At 41.7% G+C, this 19026-nt stretch overlaps 1 protein-coding gene and 1 long non-coding RNA gene across 7 annotated transcripts in view; one reads left to right on the top strand and one right to left on the bottom strand.

Annotated features, from left to right (window-relative positions):
* mib1 (MIB E3 ubiquitin protein ligase 1) overlaps nucleotides 1-19026 on the top strand; it is a 50762-nt gene that overhangs the window by 27156 nt on the left and 4580 nt on the right. For 3 of the 6 annotated variants that reach the window (XM_020591414.1, XM_020591419.1, XM_020591416.1), the window contains 7 exons: nucleotides 13088-13220; nucleotides 14224-14310; nucleotides 14779-14937; nucleotides 16183-16364; nucleotides 17007-17196; nucleotides 17288-17366; nucleotides 17489-17632. In XM_020591414.1, the coding sequence (XP_020447070.1) occupies nucleotides 13088-13220; nucleotides 14224-14310; nucleotides 14779-14937; nucleotides 16183-16364; nucleotides 17007-17196; nucleotides 17288-17366; nucleotides 17489-17632 (974 nt within the window). The remainder of the gene's footprint in view (nucleotides 1-13087; nucleotides 13221-14223; nucleotides 14311-14778; nucleotides 14938-16182; nucleotides 16365-17006; nucleotides 17197-17287; nucleotides 17367-17488; nucleotides 17633-19026) is intronic. The other 3 variants (XM_020591418.1, XM_020591417.1, XM_020591420.1) reach the window with 1 other exon arrangement.
* On the bottom strand, nucleotides 5571-8653 carry LOC109955344 (uncharacterized). Its single transcript, XR_002274252.1, has 2 exons — nucleotides 8413-8653; nucleotides 5571-6381 (listed from the first exon to the last, which is right to left on the bottom strand). It is a non-coding gene; the product is annotated as an uncharacterized LOC109955344 (long non-coding RNA).

Raw genomic sequence — 19026 nt, 5'->3', positions numbered from 1 at the left:
ATTCCACCGGCCTGGAAGGAGAGAGGAGTGTTAGGCCCACTAGCCTCTGCTACCATTTGCTACACTATTTTTAGTAGCTCCAAATAAAGTGGTCTCTCATGCTTCCACTTGTATATTCTTGATTCTTTCCCCCCTCCCCTGCTTTATGTCCTTCATCACCAGCTCTATCGTCTCCTCTGATACAACCACTACTCTCTGTGTTCTTTTGACCTCCCCCCCAATCCTTCTTCATTTTAAAAAGCACTTGAACTTATGGTAGAGCTTCTTTCTGCTCACCTCTATACTGAGAATAACTGCATATTCAAGAAACAGGGGGAGGGAGGCTCAACGTGGAGCACAGAGAAGTATGCAGTGTGTTAGGTAGCAGGAAATAGTATAGTGTTTTCCCAGTTATTTATTTATTTAATCATACATGCTGCTTTTGGCAGGTAGACAAGTGGCAACCTCACCTCTGAGGTACTGAAAAGTTTAGGCTCCTTTTTGAGCACTCATTAATTTTCAAGTGTCTTTTTCAAGCTTTCCCGAGGCGCGGCCACTGAAGAATTTGTTTAATTAGTTGGTCTCATCATGGGGCACATCTATACTGTATGGAAGCAATGTCCTCTCTGGAACAGCACACAAGCCCTCTTACTTACCCCACATGAATCTTTGCTGCATATTGCCCCAGGATGTGTAAGTAATCATATGAAAACCAGACTTTGGTATTTTACTTGTAATGAACAAGGTCCTGACAACCGACAAATACCCTAACTACAGCATGAACATTTGTCAGCGTGTACTTTCATGAGCCAGAAAAATGTCGCGCGCTTGTCTGGTGCTTGATTTGATAAGCCTTTTAACAAGCTCACAGTCATTCTTCCCTCACTCACAGTCGTATCTCAGGCCTTGATGGAGATAATCCTGCATAGATTTTAAGTGTAAAATGTTATTAATGTATGGTTACTGCAATTTGTAGATTTTCAATTATATTATCTTTATAGCTTTTACAAGATTTAGTCCATTTGTGAGGTAAAGTAGATTCTGTGTCTGCTTACTTGACCTTACATGGCCAAAGTGCAGAGTGGCAACTGTAAATGCCCACCTGTTATTGCACCACAGTCTCTACCACCACTTAAAACTACGCCTGGAGTAATTTTCCAGACAGCCTTTTTACTGTACATGTGCATCTTAATTTGACATCTATTAAGTCTCTGTTCAGTTGGTTAAAGTTTTTGTGGCCTGTAACTATCTCCTAGGACAATGCCGCTGTGTGTTTTGGGTATCCCATCCTGCCTGTTTCAGCACCCAGCCCACCAGTTTAATCTCAATTACATCCCGACATCCCATCTGCCCCTGAAACTCAGCAGCATGGCTTGCATCTTCCCTCCATGATGAATAGCATGGGACTGAATGTTTAGCTGAGCAGTTAATCGATCAATAAGAAAAGGGTCTACTAATGGATGTGCTTTGTTTCACTGGATGAAGGGGTGGAGCGGGTGTTTCTCCCGACAAGCTCTGAAGATGTATCTCCATTCAGATGTGATAAATAAATAAGCCAGAGCAGAGATTGATCAACCATTTGCATGTTTTAATGATGCCTGCTTTAAACTTTATATTGTTCATAATTTCTGTTGCAGGGGGAAACACATGCAACATTAATTAGCTCATCACAAGTTATTTGCCGAAACTTCAATATTTGAAACTATTCTCTTCCTGTTATAAAGGAATTACAAATCAGTTTCATTAGGATTTTGGAAACTGATTAGCAGAAAAAGGGCAAACCATATAATCTCTACAAATTGATCTAAATTAAGTGCAATTAGAAAACAATTGATTGCAATAGCATTAACCCTCCACATACACTTTTTTCCTGATGAAATCCCCACTGGTGAAGTGCCATTTATCGCCGGTCTTTAACCAGTGTGTGACTAGTGCTGTTAGGTTATGCACAGGTCTGTCTGGAAGGCCCGCCTCTGGTTAATTAGCAGTGAATGCTGTGTTTTGGCAAAAGCCAAACACTGCACAGTTACAGAACACACAGTCCCCTCACTCTAAATCATAATGGTGGCAGCTTCATGCTGTTAGGATGATTATATGCAGCAGACCCTGGAAGGCTTGTGATGAAAAATTTGTGGCAGGACTTTCAAATGCCTTGATTTCATGTAACACAGCAGATCTTGGGCAGTTTAGCCAAGAAGAATTGAGTATCCACACAGATCTTGTCACATATAGACAAGATTATAATTGCTGCCAAATGTGCCTGAAATAAATATTGACTTGGGAAGGGCAAATACAATCAGTTATTTAATTTTTTATTGGTACTTGATTCACTGACATTGGATAAGTGTCAGGAAGCTTGTGTGCTTCTGCCCTAATTCAAAGTATTAAACTCTAAAACATGGAAAAGTCCATGTGTGGCGGGGTAAATGTCCTTTTTGTTTTTTTGATGTGATGGCCAGTTGTAAGGAGAGCTCATACCTCTGTTTTACCAAGACTGAAATGTTTTGTATAGGGAAGTCTGCTGGTGAAGTCTTGATTGGTTTTCAGCTTAAGTCCTCCGTACTGTGTGGCTGCCCAGTGCTCAACATCATAGAGGAATTAGATCTACTTCTAATCAGTCCAGTTTGTGCTTTTTGAGTAAATCTCATGCTCCTCTTCAGCTTGGCTCCTCCTCGTGCTTACTTTATCTCTCTTGACTGCGCCCCCCACCCCCACCCTCCCGGTCCCTTTACACAGTGCATCATTTGAAGAGGTGAGGCTGTTGAGCGCTCAGAGGAATAAAAGTGATTTATGAATGAGCCAACCTACCTGGGTCTGGGTGCGGGGGGGGAAAGCCAGTGGCAGCCAGGCTCTCTGATCCAGCCGCCCATTGTTCCCTCCAGCTTCACTGCAGGGGAAGCTCCTATGCCTCTCCCACCTCTGATCCTTTACTGTGCCTAACTGGTGTTGTGTATTGCCGTTAAGTGACTCACAAACTACACAAACACCTATGCACTAAAAGGGTGCATATGTGTGTAAGGTCATTTTCTCAGAGGCGCACTAATACACCCCAACAGTATACTGATTATCATCTATATTTGTTATGTTTCATAAAAGACTAATTTGTGTTAAAGGTTTTCATTTTTCTGGCTATTGGAAGTTAATACAGGTGAGGTCAGCCAAATTAAAAAAAAAATACAGAGGGAGAGCAGTGATGTGAAAGGTGTTGTAGCTTCTGAGGACAATGTATGAGTTCCTCTTATGGCCATATGCAGATATACCACATGCACACATTTATGCAATAGAATATTATGGTTTTAAAACTGGTAAGGATGATATGGTCTTATTTTGTGTCTTAGCCGCCATGTGTGCATGAACTCGCCAGCGTTTACAGATTAATGCATAATGATTCCTGAAGCCAGGATGGTGGACACAATAAATGTGTTCAGAGGAAAGGGTATACACAGGTGCTTAGCTGTAATTAAAAGATAAGTATCACAGAGATATATCAAACTAACTTATGAAATGGAGATGAACTGCATTTAGTGAGTTCTTCTAGCCAACATTAGGAAGTAGTCATTTAGTCTGAAGATACTGATCCTGTTGATTTATTTATTTTTTTTATTGCATATACTATCTGCATTATGTTGCTGTAGCTTATTCTAGATAAATGTACTCACTGAAGAGTGCACCCATTAATGATGTAGTGCAGTGACTGGTTCATTCGGTGAGCCTGGGTACCAGTTTGCTGTCGCATGCACTCTGACTTAATTGAAAAGTCCCCCAATCCTAGAAGCCCTACCAGTGTCCACCTCTCTGTGAGCTGGGACCAGTCCAACAGATCAGTCAGAGGACAAGCTGATATAAGCCCCAATCCCCCTGTGACCAATCAGAATGGCCACATTTCCTTCTAGGGCTGGGCCAGTGGTGGCTCTGAGCCAATAGATAAGCTCAGCCATGCTGTAATGCTCTGTCTGTCCAGTAGCATGCTGAAAAATTGAGTCCTGGCTACCATGTGGCTGTAGCACATGCTGGCAGGGGGGATGGGTGACTGGTGGTGGGGGTAGCGGAGGGAGGCACGGATGGATGGATAGAGCAAAATGAGAGGAAACAAGGGATCGATGGATGTATGAAGGGAGGTAAAGAGAGGGAGGGATATATCCCCTACTGAAGACACTCAAGGACACAAAGAGCTTTTGGGAAAGTGACCATAGTATGCAAAGAGAAAAGCTTGTATTGTGAAGCCACTGTAAGCACTGCTTGTATGTTTTTTGCCGACTTGCCAAGCCTAGAAAGAGTAGGATTTATTTGTGGCACTTTAAGGGCCTCAGCAATGCAGGTAATAAATATGACAGAGCAAGGTGATGTACTTCCACAGCACAGCTGTCAGGCATCTTTAATATTTTCTTCCCCCATTTAAAAACAAACATAGTTTATCTATTTATTTGATGTACTGGAACAATTGAATTTATTTGTGCATTTGATGGTACTTTAACATCAGTGATTGGACTGTGTTGTTTTTTTTAATGAAACACAGAAGCATACTGAATATTTCTTAGTTGAGCAAATGTAAAACGTCAGCATGAGTCTTGCAGCATGCTAAATATGGTTTCACACAACAGATGTTAAATTAAGTTAAGAAAACATCACTTTGCCTTTTTTTTAACTGGCAGGTAGCTCAGTCTGTTTTAATTAGTTGTATATTTGCCTGCTTTATACTTCATAGAGTTTGCCGGGGGCTGCCACAGCAGGTCACTACAGTGTGCCTATGTGATTTGGCACAGGGTTTAAGCTGGATGCAACTCCTATTTTAATCTGTTCTTGGGACCAGCCGGAAAAGCACTGGCTTGTGCAGCCCCAATGGTTTGGTGGTCCCTGGTCCAGGAACTAACCAGGCCCATCCCTGCTTAGCTTCTGAGACTGAATCACTGCGGCATGGCTACTACCCATTACTGCTGATAGCTGATAGTATAACATAAGTATTATTGGGAATGTCCCAGTTATGCATTTGTATTCCCAGTCCACATCTTCGGATATTGGGAGTTGATATTAAGGCACTGTATTTTAGAGCAAGCAAATTAAAGATAACAAATGGCCTTGAATGTCAAGCAGTTCAATTAATTTTTAATATGGTATATGGCAGCCAAATTTTTTCAGAAATACTGAGTCATACCAGAGAATTCAGCAGTTTTCAGTTTGTAAAAACAACGGTGCAGAGCCTCATATGAACAATGTGAAAATGGAACAGACTGAAATGTTTTTAACCCGTGTGATGTGCATGGTCAAATGTAAGCAGAACCCACGCCCAGTCATATATTTTTTTTTTTTTTTTTTTTTATCTTATCAGTGGAAAGGGTATTATTAACCCTAATGCACTATGGGGCACACATTCAGACCAGTGTTCACATCCAAACCAAGCGTTGCTGCTGAATAATGCAGGTTATGTTACCTTGGTAACCCGTATGGACACTGAAGTCAGTGGCTTCCATGTAAATGTGGGATGACGGGTCAGAGAGGACAATGATTTATGTTTGTTTGTGTCTTATGGCATGCCTGTGCACACACATACAGACATACAAAGAATACCAAACTGACAATGGAAAAGCACTTTCTTTGTTAGAAAAAAACATGTTTTTGGAGTAAGAGTGGAGCTTACATGGAAAATTATACCAGAAAATCTTCATTGCTTTATTTGTAAAATCATGGATCTTTGTGGAATACTTTCAAGTTTCTTTGGAGCCTTATTTCTATAATGTATAGTACATCCATACAAGCCTCGTTCCCCCGCCATTAGCAAGTTGGCTGTTAGACATTCACTTTGGGGCATATGGCCTGTTGTCTCAGTGGTTAGGGGAGGGAGTAGCTAATACAAGGCCCTTTGATCCCCATTATTTCCCACTGCAAACAATAGATTTTAATTACCAAACCACTCTTTCAGCCACAGTTTCTTTCTCTGTACGTGTGCCCAGAAGTGTAACTGCCAAACAAAACCAGACTCATCAGCTGCAATACAGCAGCTTGTTTTGTCACTTTGGATTTGCTCTGCCAATTACTGTGGTAGAAAATGTGATGGTTTGTTATCCATTGTGTTTAAGGGGCAATACTGGCACTGCTGACTTTCTGGGTGTAAAGAGACCCTGACTTCCAGAGATGAATGTTTCAGGGGAAGTGTGAAGATGAATGCAATGCATTTGTTGGGGTAGAAAGGTGGAAGGTGGGCCAGGGAGCCAGGGATGATTTAAAGTGGTAGATTTTCTGTGAGACTGTAGATCACGGGGGCGTCTCAGCCTCTCTGTCCATACGGTGATAGTGTGGCAGGTTGCTGAGTGGCTGTCGATCGAAAGACCTTCAGACAGCCCGAACTCTCCTCCATTCTCCAAAACTCAGAGTCAGTCCCTCAGTTCTGTATATTGCTTTGTACCTCTGTGTGAAAACATTTGCAGTTAATTTCACCCAGCAGGAGTTAACGTATTTCAAATTAACTTAAAATGGCCAATTTCTCAGTCTCGATAAAAGTGTCATTTTCAGTCTAAAATGAAGCATTGCCTTCACAAATAAAAGGTAATTTAGATGATGTTGGGTGGGTGGCCATGTGTTTAAAAACCTGAAAACGATTTCAATGACAGTGACATCAACACAAAGATCACCAATGACCCAGCAAGTTAGAAAACATGTATAGTAGATCTTAAAGCTTCCCCATGTGAGGTTTTTGATATTCCCATATATACATATATATATATACATATACACACACACACACACACACAGTGTGCTAGCCTTACTAGCTAATGCTAATAATTGCTAATTGATAATAATATATTAGAAGAGTTCGATCTCCATAACTGACAGTGTTGTGTTTAAAAAAAACAAACAAACAAACATGGAGAGGAAGAGTTGTTCATAGACGGTCTGTCGTCATGGTTGTCAAGTGTTGTGTGTGAGAGAGAGAGAGAAATAGAGTGATGCACAGAGGCACAGAGCAAACATATGTGCTACGCACAGGTCTAACCTATTTTAAATCAATATGTGGTGGCCCGCCACAAATAAATCAATGTATGGGAAACACTGAGCTGTGTGTGACCTTCTAACTGAGCTCTTTCCACAAATTGAACATAAAAAAATTGGCTAGGGAATCTTCTATGCTAATTTCACACTCTGTCATACTGGCTGGTGCTCTGGTTCTGTTATGTACTGATATCGCGAGACAGCTTTTCACCCCGACAATAAATAGTCACATTTTAATACCGCGAGATCTTGTGGCACGAGATCTCGTCACACCCCTACCGTACATGCAATTAATTACACAGCATTAGAGATGCATTGATATTCTGTGTGCATGCATATTGGCCAGTAGGTTTCATTTAATCTTCATGAATTTAATTTCTGCATTACAGTCACAGAAAAGCTACTGTATTTATGAAGCTGGTCATATAAGTGGGCAGTGATGTGTAGCATCTACCCAAGGGAGGTTTGCAGTAAGAAGAGTGAGCAGAGTGAAGGGATTAGAGATTATTTTCTTTCCTCTGTTAGCAGCTTGTTTGATATACAATGACTTTAATGAAAGGGAGGCCAGTGACTTCGGGTCCTCTGGTAACACCACACTCAAGTCTGATATACAATTTTCATTTCTTACATCCTACAAGTGAACTTTACAAAATGCTGTTACCGAATCTTATCAGGTGTGTTTTTTTTTAAGCTGGTTATTTGCGTATTGTTGAAATGTATTTACTTCTTTAAGTCCTTTTCATATAGGAGGTAAATTCCACCTAAATATTTTTTTAGCCTTCTTCAGATTTGCATTAGTAATAGATGAAAAATGAATGTAGGGCCTGTTATGTCAAGATTCCAGTCCTGTTCAAAAGGTGATATTGAGTATGGTTGTTTTATGGGTAATGGTGCTATTGAGCAATTCTTTGATATAGAATGCTTGAGTTAGGTGTCACTCTATTTTAATCTAATCTGCATATCATAGCTTTTTTTTTTTTTTAATATCATTCATCACATTTTGGGTGGACTGATGTATATTGTGACTATTAGAGCTGGTGCAGATATGAGAATAAGGCTTTTTGAAGGTGCTGAGGAGAATAAAGTGCAAAGGACGAGTAGCATGGGAAAATAATTGGGTCATCTTGAACCAATGGGACATTAATATGCCATTGGGCTTCTCTGACTGTCTTGCTTCCTCCTTTATAAATTACTGTGAATCAGGACACCCCCTAATACTGAGTGATTTAAGGCTAATTAAAGCTAAGCCTTTATAGGCTCACACCTACTTCCCAAATGAAAAGACACCTGTACCTGAGATGTTTGAAAATGCACCTGGTGTCTCCTAAACAACCTTCATGGCAGCAGCAGTGGCTATAATGATACCCATAACATCACAGAAATGCACCCTTTTCTCATCTTTCCCCCTTCCCAGTTTATGCAAATAGTATTTAATAAAAGCATGCTTACTCTGGAGCCTCAGGTAGAAGTAGGCAGGGGAAGGTCACATTGTAGGGGAAATTATTCCCTTCACGGCATAGTAATGAAAGCCTTTTTTGTCAAGCAGAGCCAGTTAGGTTCTTGTCCTCAGCTCTCTGGTGCACTGCTGGCCTGGATGTTACATGCGTTTATTTACTCTATCCACAGTTGGATGGCCAATAGCTGTGGGGCGGCCCTGATAAAGTGAACTGGTAACCAATTGCTTCAGGTTTTCCAATTGTTTATGAAGCGCAAATCATTTTCGGTGCACCACCTAGACAGCCAGTGATTGAATGACAACATGCGTCTAAAGATGTAATCATTGGTACCACTATCGCAAAAGAAGGCAGAGAAATAACTGAACATGCGACACTCCAAGCAAGAGAAAGGAGAGGAAGCCATTGCTCTCAAGTAAGCTACTAGCTTAGCTAGCTTCTAAGCTAGCTGACTTAAAGTAGCAGGTTAAATTTGGTAATTTGCAAGAAATTCTGTAACACAGGTGCTTAAGTAGTGCAGGTGTGTGTCGAGACTCAAACAATTAGCTGATGTTCAGATAAGCCTAGAAATTAGTGAGCTTCATAAAGTCTGGTAGCAAGCACAACATGGTGAAGGCACAGTGAACAGGAAGTGAATACAGGAACAGGAAACAGCAGTCCTCTAAGGCAATCAGTTTTGTTTTCATATTCTAAGACAAGCCACCAGCCACTACAACACTTACTACTGAAAGTTGAAACTTTTTTAATTTTAACAAGGCTAGTTAATGCTTTTTTGATTAATTAATTGAATGGGATTTTCTTTCTTCCTGAACACAACCCAGAAGTTATGGTTTCACTTCAGCTTGCTTTTTGTTGAGTTTATACTAGTTTTGTTTTCATACACATAGATAAGCACATGTAGCTTTCCCATGCAAAGCAGAATGTTTTAAAATCAGGGTAACCATTTGCAGTTTTATGACTCTTGCCCTTCAAATCTCTCACACATGACGGACAGCGCCTCTGCTAGTGAAAGCTGTATGGCCCAGTTGAACGCTCCATTAAAATTAAGTGAACCTTGAGTTGGGATTCATTTCAAAGGTCAAGAATTAAATTTGATAATCAAGACTAATTTGGTTAAGGTATGAAGATACCGAGCATTTGCCACCACAGTTCTAGATCTGATCTGTAGGTTTGGCCATATAAGCACTCAGTTGCAAGACTGATCATTTTCATTATAAGTTTTATAAAGCTTTTCATTTTCCCAAGGCAGGTGGCACCTTTTGGCAACTAATTTCTGATGCAGAATTTGAATCTCCTTTCACGAGCTCAAAGCCATAGTTAATGGATGAGAGTATGCCAAACACGTTTCCTACATCAGAGTAACCATATGTTTCTGCTCAGCCATTAATCTCAAGCTGGATGTTGACTGTTCTCGTCTTGTCCTGTCCTCCCGAAGTTACTGTCCCCTTCGCTTACCCGTTGTAAAAACGGTTACTGACTACCACACAGATGGCTGTCAGCCAGGCGAGGGCAGCAGAAGGGCCCTGTCGACCCATAAACACACACGTTGCACACTCTTTAAGTTCACTAACGCCAACACGCACACAGGGATGAGGGTGTTGGAGTGTTCTGGTCAGTGACAGTTTACAACCCAAGACAACAGGCCCTGGTGTAGGTTTCCTGATGGACTCTTGAGATCTCTCACAGGGTGACCCAGTTCTATCATGTCTCACCTTCTCCCTCTCTGCTCTACCATTCTGTTTCCTCAGCTGCACCTCTTTATGCATTAACAGAGACTATTATGCTGGTTTTAATGTTCAGTTGTCACTACTCTTTAAATGTTTCCCTCTCATAAAAGATTTTTACTTGTCCAAATGTTAACTCCCAGATCAAGTCTTTGCCTTCTGCTCAGTAAAAGGTGTGCATCTGGAGTTGACCAGACTCGCTCTCTCCAGCCCAGTTGACAGGCTCTTCATGGACAACACCCCATCCCCCCCATACCCTTCAGTCACTGCTATAATCACTTCCCCAAGAGATTTAAAAAAAAAAAAAACAACTAGGATTTTTTTTTCTTGGTTCTTAATTCACTCGTTTTTTCTGCATTTACAGCAAATAGCTTAACTGCAATGCAGCAGTACCAGAATGGAGCATTAATATTAATGTCCACCCATTTCACCCAGGGTGGCAGTGAGCCTGTCAATCTCGAGTTCTGTTAGAGGGGCTCCAGTGAACACCTGCCCAGCACTCATGTGCCTGGAACTATCACTAGAAGGTGCCAGTCTGCCCGTGTAGTGTGGCAAGCATACATTATTGGCCAGGCATTCTACATATAGGTGATATTTCTAGCCAATCCAGATTGAACATATGTTGTACTTTGCAACAGTTCAAAGGGGAACAAAGAGCAAAAGTTTTATGCAGGACAAGTGCCTCTGGTTCCAGTGGAAAATATTGAAGATAAGAAATAAAATGTTGTGTTGTTTGTCACTCTTAGATAAAGAAATCTAAACTTTATTGTTCTGTTGAACCATTGAGAACAAGTGTAATGTTATATCATTAGACAAGAATCAGATGTGGCAAGGTCTTCTCTTGAGTAATTTGCTTGTTTAAGTCACAACTACTACTCAGTGGGAGGGCCGCAGATGAAATTACTCCAAAGTCCCCCATGAGGTGGTAAATCTACAGTACACAAGCAAATAGTTTGCAACAAAAGCGACACATTATGAATGTGAGATTAGGCAGAGTGGGTGCGGTTGCTGTCACGTTTAAGCAGTGCTTCTCTGCATTAAGTGGTTGAAGATGGCTGCAAGCAATGCAGGTGTGTGCGTAAGCCTCTGTGCAATGAGAGGCAGAGAGAAAGTGAGGGAGCCTGAGATCAGTGTGCTGCGCTGTTCATCACTGCAGCAGTACACCAGCCCTGGATCTCTGTCCGTACATAGGTGCTGACTGCCTGCCTCCCTGTTTCTCTGCCCCTCTTTCTCTGCTCTCCTCAAGAGGCTGTGCTGGTGATCCTCTCTTTCATTACCCCAGAAAGAAGGAGACAAGCAGTAGGTTTAGCCAAAGCCCACAGGGAACAGCTATCCTGATTACCTTCAGTCTGAAAACCTGCCAGCATGTTGGTGTGCACTTCTGTGTTTTCTCTGTCTTAATAGTTAACAGCCTTCATTGATTGTGTAGGCTGTGGCCTGCCAACCCTTTTCTCACACCTATTTCCTTCTTTACTGTTTCAAACCCTATTTGCCGTACTGTTGTATACGTAAATGCTTCAGTGGCCAAATGGGGGGCTGTTCACCCATAGCAAAGTCAAAAGAGTAAAATCAGCTGCCTCCTTTTGTCGCAGTTCAGATATGCCCTGCACGATTATTCAGGGTTAATCAAGGTCAAAAGTCTTCCCTCCAGCGTTGCTGCTGTAATGCTTTTGAATGTACATTGTGTACCAAACTACAGACAAGGTAGAAGAACAGTTCAAGGATAGAGTTCAGGCATTTCATTCATATTCTATAGTGTTTGCACAAATGGAAGAATTGTATTTGTTGCCTTTATTTATTTATTTATTATCAGATATCCTTGACTAATGCACTGCTAATACATAAAAAAAGGGGTGCATCTCATTTCAGTGTTCTCATGTACCATATGGATGTATGCCCATAGGCTAAAGCAGAGTGTGAGGAGAGGCAGGAGTTGGGGGCAAAGAGATAATCAGAGGAGTTCATACACTAAACATTAAAGCTGGCATGCTAGGAAACCTATTAATTTGACTTAGTAAGAGGAAGGCTGTTAATGCGCATCTATTTATTTCTAATTGCAGTCAGTTGAAGTTTTTTCTCATGTTTCCCTGCTGTCTTTTTTCTCATCTTTATATTTCATGCATAATGGAAAAATATGTGTATGGGGTTTTTTTTACCAGTAAAACTGAAGTCTCTTACTTCAGTGACACTGTAGGGAGTGACAAACTCCTTTTTTATCTCCACTGTGACTCCTTCTAAGCCTTCCTCTCGTGCAGTTGCCTTTGCAGCCACGTCTCTCTGTGGCACACATCCTCTAAATGACCTTCAACAGCACAGAACTGACTCGCTCTTTTCACCATACCAGGCCACTTCTGTTAAACAGCGCTGTTAAAGCAATGGATTTCTTCCCTTCCCACCTTGTCTGTTTCCTCCCCAGGAGGCGACCTGAGTGAATGCAGCAAAATTTCATATAATTACCATTTTTTCCTCCCGGTGATGGGCGCATCATCAAGGGAAACGTGGCTTCCCATTTTACCCAGAGAGATTGTAGAACAGGTTCTCTAAAACCACACACAGCACTTGTACTGTTAAAGATTGATGTAAATAACCCCCTGCTTAGAAAAAACAACTCTCTCTAAATTGATTTAATATTCTTGTCCCCATGTGTGAAAATGGGATGTGCTCTTATAGAAAAAAAAGAAAAAAGTGTATTAGAATATGCTGTGAATCAGCAGAACAGACACTGTGTGATGTGTTGGCTTACAACAACTTGTGTCTGGCCTCGAGCTATCAAACATGAGAATTTCCATTCACATAGATCAGTTGTGGCATTTTATGCCACAAATTTGCATCTTTCATCAAATTAACTGCATTTTCTGGACTTTCTTTAGTTTTTCTCACGTGCCCAAGCCCAGAGTCCAGTTAAACATGCACTTCTCTCCTTCTGTCTTTCTCCTCTTTGTGCAGTGCCATGCGCGTGCTGTTATCCAAGCTGCCGAGGCCTTGGATTGTAGATGAAAAGAAAGATGACGGCTACACTGCACTGCACCTGGCTGCCCTCAACAACCATGTAGAGGTGGCTGAGCTTTTGGTGCACCAGGTAACAACACATCAACACTCACAGATATACAAATAGCAAATTTTAATGCATGCTTAAGCACTCATCTTAATGACAAATATAGTTATTCACATTCTGCAATAGATTCTTTTTGTTTGAAGATGCAGCTATTCTTTGGTTATTGCTTTTCTGGCTGCAGCCAGAAGGCTGTAGACTAGTTGAAGCTGTGAGAACTGCCACATTTTATTGAATCCATATGGTTCACAGGACCTCCAGGGCTTTTCTTTAGTGCTGCTGGGCCCTCATATCCTCCTCCTCTTGCAATCACAGGTTCATGCTCTTTTTTCCCCTTCTGAGATTGCAGGTTTAACCCCCTGAAGACTAACGCAAACAGGAGCTTACAGTAAAAGTCACCTGACAACACGGGAACTGGGTTAATTAGGATATGGTGCAAGGCAGCAGCGTTGCTGCTGCAGCATTCCAAGGAATGAACGTTCGCTGTGCAAGCTACCTTTCAGCAGGGATGGCCTTTTTCCCAAGTCTCTGCAATGGGTTGGTTCACAATGATGGCTCAGCTTTCTATTCAGAAATTGCACCACACTTCAAGGTGCACTGCAGATTCCCTGCCGCCCAGCCAGCCAGTCAGTCCGTCTTATTACTTGGGGATTTCACACACTGCGTGATCACAATGCTTATCTTCCCTCCACATCTCCTCAGCTGAGGTGTTTGCAATTGGAAATGACAGTCACATGCAGCGTTATTGTAGGATGCGTTTTCCCATCCCCCTAGATGGCACTTTGTTTGTCAGGAGGGTTGAAGGAAGGAAGGTTCTATCATGGCACATAAAGCCAGAACATTTGTGATCGTCTACACAGTTGCACTTGTTTTATTTTTTAACTAAAGTTTTTTCTTTTTTGTCTACATTTATCCCTTGTCATCTTTCTGTGTGCACATATATGTGGCACAATATGGTTGGTTGTTAATGAAGGCAAAAATCCCAATTTGTTTACAGTGTGTGTGTTTTTCTTTTGCTTGCACTTCCCAGGGCAACGCCAGCTTAGACATCCAGAATGTCAACCAGCAGACGGCATTACATCTGGCAGTGGAGCGCCAACACACCCAGATAGTCCGGGTTAGTGGGCCCTCTTCTTTCTTGTCCTTCTTTTTTCTCATTTGTTCTGTTCTATCTCTAATTATATCTCTATCAGTCCTTCATTCTAGACCATACACAAAAGGGAGTAGAATAACATCAGTTCAGCCCTGCATTTAATTTACACGGTGGGATGTCCTGCAGTTAAATGAAGTGCTGCTTCAGATTAATGCTGTGTGGAGAAAATGCAATCTGAGGCAGTGTCTTTGTTAGAGTCATTTGGCCTAGTGTTGGATTAAGATTGCCACGTTGCCATCTTGTGGACTTCAGAAAAAATGCACTTTATAATTGGGGAATACAAAACGCAGGCACTGTAAACAGCAGCCTTATTATTCAGCACTGTGCCATTTGCATTGTAGCATAGAATTAAAGTTGTTTTATGGTTGTTGCTAGAGCTTCTGTTTTACTGCCTGGCGTTATAACTCTTCGTTGACGTGTTTGTCTAAACAGCTGCTGGTACGCGCAGAGGCCAAGCTCGACGTGCAAGACAAGGATGGAGACACACCACTTCATGAGGCACTGCGTCACCACACGCTGTCCCAACTGCGGCAGCTCCAAGATATGCAGGATGTCAGCAAAGTAGAGCCCTGGGAACCCTCAAAGAACACGGTACATAACACATCTATTATTAACCTCTGTCTCATAGACGCTAAAGGTTTCTTTTGTCAATAATAATGAGTAATTGAATTAATTAAAATTGAATTGATTTGAATTATGGGAGGCTCAATTTAAATAGGAGGTCATTTGAAGAAATAAGGAAACGTGCCTCCTTGAATGGCTAGGAACAGAATGCTCATTAATACAGTACATTAAAAATTGTAACAGGCTACCTGCCAGTACTCTTTAAAAGGTTTCTCATTTTATCCATATACCTCCTTTTCAAGTCTCCCAGCACAAATTCAGCAGAACACTGGGACACACCCCCAGACAGTAATATACGAGAGATCACACATAGACAGGAAGCTCTGTGCTCCTCAGCCCCCTATCACCTGTATCACTGGACAGCCCAGACTGCAGCAGACCATCATTTAGACAGCAGCCCAGCACAGAGCAGCCAACCAGTTCGCTGGCACCTCTTGACCAGCCTGAATGAGTTCATCCCTCTGTAGAGGCCAACAGGGGCTTGTCAGACCTGAGCCCTCTCCATGTTACCACCACATCACTAGTACCAGCAGGGATGATTTAGGGCTGCAGTGCATGGCTGCAGCAGTAGATTTCTTTTATGTCACCTTCTGTCTCTCTCGCTCTCATTCTCTTTACTCCTCTGCCTCCTGTCTTCTGTCCTCCTCCCTGCCCTCCCTGGTTCCTCGTTGATGGAGGAGCAGAGCAGACAGACAGCGAGCCTAATTGAGATATGTACAGATGGGTCGTTCTCTCATAGCCCCTCTGCCCCCAAGATGATAATTGAATTAGTCAGCCCGATGGCTCCATCAGACAATCAGACATGGAAGGCCCAAATTGTGTGAGAGAGGGAGGGCTTTGAGTTGGGATAGACGTGAGTGAGGCAACGAGCAGGAAGAGGGAGAGGGACAGGACAGTTAATGGGATTTTTGTCGGGACTGAGGGGTTACACTGCCTGGGAGCCATCTTAAGGCATGTCTTTGCTTGGCTAATTAGTGGTGATCTGATCTTACTTTGATATGGTTCATCTAAATGTAACTCTGAAGCTATCTGAATAATACTAAAACCAGGGCTTCTTACTCTTCTTACTCTGTACATGAATGCTTTAAATGTCAGTGTTTAAGGCCCTGTTCCCACAGGATTCAACTTGAAAACAATCTCTTGATTGAGAAATCAAACTCTGATGTGCCTCTGGTTTGAACTGATTTTGTGTGTCTGTGTGACACTTTGCAGTTAATCATGGGCTTGGGCACCCAGGGAGCAGAGAAGAAGAGTGCAGCATCCATTGCCTGCTTCCTAGCAGCTAACGGAGCAGACTTGACTATTCGTAACAAGAAGGGTCAATCCCCTCTAGACCTGTGTCCTGACCCCAGCCTCTGCAAGGCTCTGGCCAAATGTCACAAAGAAAAGAGCAGGTAAATATCCCTCAAGGCAAAAGTTTGACATTTTTTGGTAAATGTACTTATTTGCTTCCTTGCCAAGGGTTGGTTGGAGAAGATTGATACCACTGTCAAGTCTGTGTGCTAAGTGGGAAAATCCACCTTCATACACTTCTAAAGATCAGCATTCTATATATGTACAAAAACCAAAGTGAAAACATGACAGTATGTGGATTTGTGATGAGTTATGTTTTACATTTTGATTAAACAAGTTCAACTTTAACCTAACCTTTCACCATAGTCAAATTGCAGTGCTTCTAAAGAGTCTTTAACAAGCAGAAAACCTTGTTACATGCAGGGATATAAATATAAGGGATGAACTTACAAGAGTGTGTTTTGGTGCTTTTAGGTATGCACTCACAGCTACTGTTACAGCGCCTGAAAGAGAGAAAGCAAAAGTACATCATCTCAGGAAAATTGTCAGACAATCTCATTGATTTCCTTTCTTTGCTAAAAATGTTTCATGTAGGGCTTGGTTTCCCTTTCTTGCCCTTTCCTTTATTTGGTTCCTTTTTAGTTTCTCTTTGTCTCCCCCTGTTTTCTTCATTCTCTGTCAGCATCTTTGGCTTGGGATCTCCTCTGCTCTCACACATTGTGGTTTTATTCTTAATGCCCCAGCGGCCAGGTGGGCACCCGCAGCCCGTCTCTGAACAGCAACATAGAGTCACTGGAGGAGTGTATGGTGTGTTCGGACATGAAGAGAGACACACTGTTCGGGCCCTGCGGGCACATCGCCACCTGCTCCCTCTGCTCGCCACGTGTGAAGAAGTGTCTCATCTGCAAGGATCAGGTCCAGTCAAGAACCAAGGTATCAAAGGCACTGCTACAATCTGCCCTACCAGAAATAGATGCACAGCAGCCTGTGGATTCTCCTTTTGTTTTATTTTGTCTTCCTTCAGATCGAGGAGTGCGTAGTGTGCTCTGACAAAAAGGCGGCCGTGTTGTTCCAGCCCTGTGGTCACATGTGTGCTTGTGAGAGTAAGTTGTACACATTTTCACTTCACAACTTTGGCATGAGCTTCTGTATAAATAACAGTGTTTGATATACTGTAGTCAGGCTGCATTCAGGTCTGACCAGTATGTATTTTGCTCCCCATCAGATTGTGCCAGCCTCATGAAGAAGTGTGTACAGTGCCGGGCTGTGGTGGAACGCCGCACCCCCTTCGTTCTTTGCTGCGGAGGGAAAGGTATGGAGGATGATGCCGATGATGATGATGATGATGATGATGATGATGATGGCCTTAGTGAGTGAATCTTCAACACATTCCCTTTTAATCCCACTCCCCTCCCCTCTTTTGAAGTTTTCTTTCTTTCTTTTCTTATTTCTTCACCTTCAAAACACCTGCTTTAGCCCATTTTGTCTTTACTTTGTTGCTGTCTTGTTTATGCATTTTAGACATGCATATTGTCTGCCTCACTGATGTGTTGTTTTACTGTCATTTTTTTAAATCCTAGTAGACACATAAGATGGTTACAAATTTATTCAGGCATTTTAATCAATCAGCCTTATTTTCTAGACTGTTTCCCACTACTAGATCTGGCATGTTTTAAACCTTACATCCATTGTAATCATGTCAATTTGTCCAAGCTTCTATTTAGATTTTGACTGTAGTCGACATCGGCCTCTCTAATGCTTCAAGGTCTGATCTTCTAGAAAGATAGTACTTTGTATTTCTCATCCTAATCTTTTAATACGTACAATCTCATAATCCATTTCTTGATTTTGCTTTGTTTATTATTCAGTTTACCATTCTGAATAATATCATTCAGTCTGAAAAGCTGGTTATCTTACTGATGTTTTTGTGGCCTCTAAAATTTTCACTAATCATCTTCGCATAAAATGGATCATCTAATTTGTAGGCCAAATGATATATGCATATTAATGCCCACATGAACCTATCAAAGGTGACTTATGATAGCTCCCTGTTAGGAAGTTTCTAAATAAGGACAGAGAACAGTTTTGAATGTTTAGTTTCACTGTAGGTCTGGAATATAATCTGTTTTACCTAAAATATGGCTTTTCAGATATGTGGAAGTAGCTGTCCGGTGAGTGATGAGTGTATCCTAGTGGGTAAATATGTGTTTTAGGTCGCATTCACAATCCGTCTTCTTGTCTCCAAATGAAACAGTGTTTTATTGCTATTATACTTATTTTAGTGGCTCATCTCACTAGTGGTCTTTGCTACATTTTATGTTAAGTTAAAAGAGAAACAGTTGTAAGGTCACTAACTTCACATCTACCCCTGTATTGATTATTTTGCACTTCTCCTCGTGCTGATTTGTCAGTATGCAAGTCTTTCTTGCAGTCATTACCAGAGTCGAATGCGACCAAAACATACATACACTCATGCAAGGGGCAGCATTGTTTATCTCTTTTCCCTTCATCCCAGTAACACTGATGGCTGATGTCTGTTACAAAAGCAAATCTCGTGCACAAAATTCATATCTCACTTAAATGATCTCAGTTCCCCACTTCCCTAGTTTGGGACGTGGTTTTTTTAATGTACTTCTAACCCAGTGAGCACAGGCATTAGACTCATGCTTAAGCACTGGCTGATGGCAAAAGGAGAAAGAATCACTTGCCGTTATGCATTTTAACTATCAGTTCTACCTAGAAGTGACTCTGTTCCCCTTTCTT

The sequence above is a fragment of the Monopterus albus genome, unplaced genomic scaffold (assembly GCF_001952655.1).
Source record: "Monopterus albus unplaced genomic scaffold, M_albus_1.0 scaffold14.1, whole genome shotgun sequence".
Lineage (NCBI taxonomy): Eukaryota > Metazoa > Chordata > Actinopteri > Synbranchiformes > Synbranchidae > Monopterus > Monopterus albus.
This window is presented reverse-complemented; position numbering and strand designations above follow the sequence as displayed.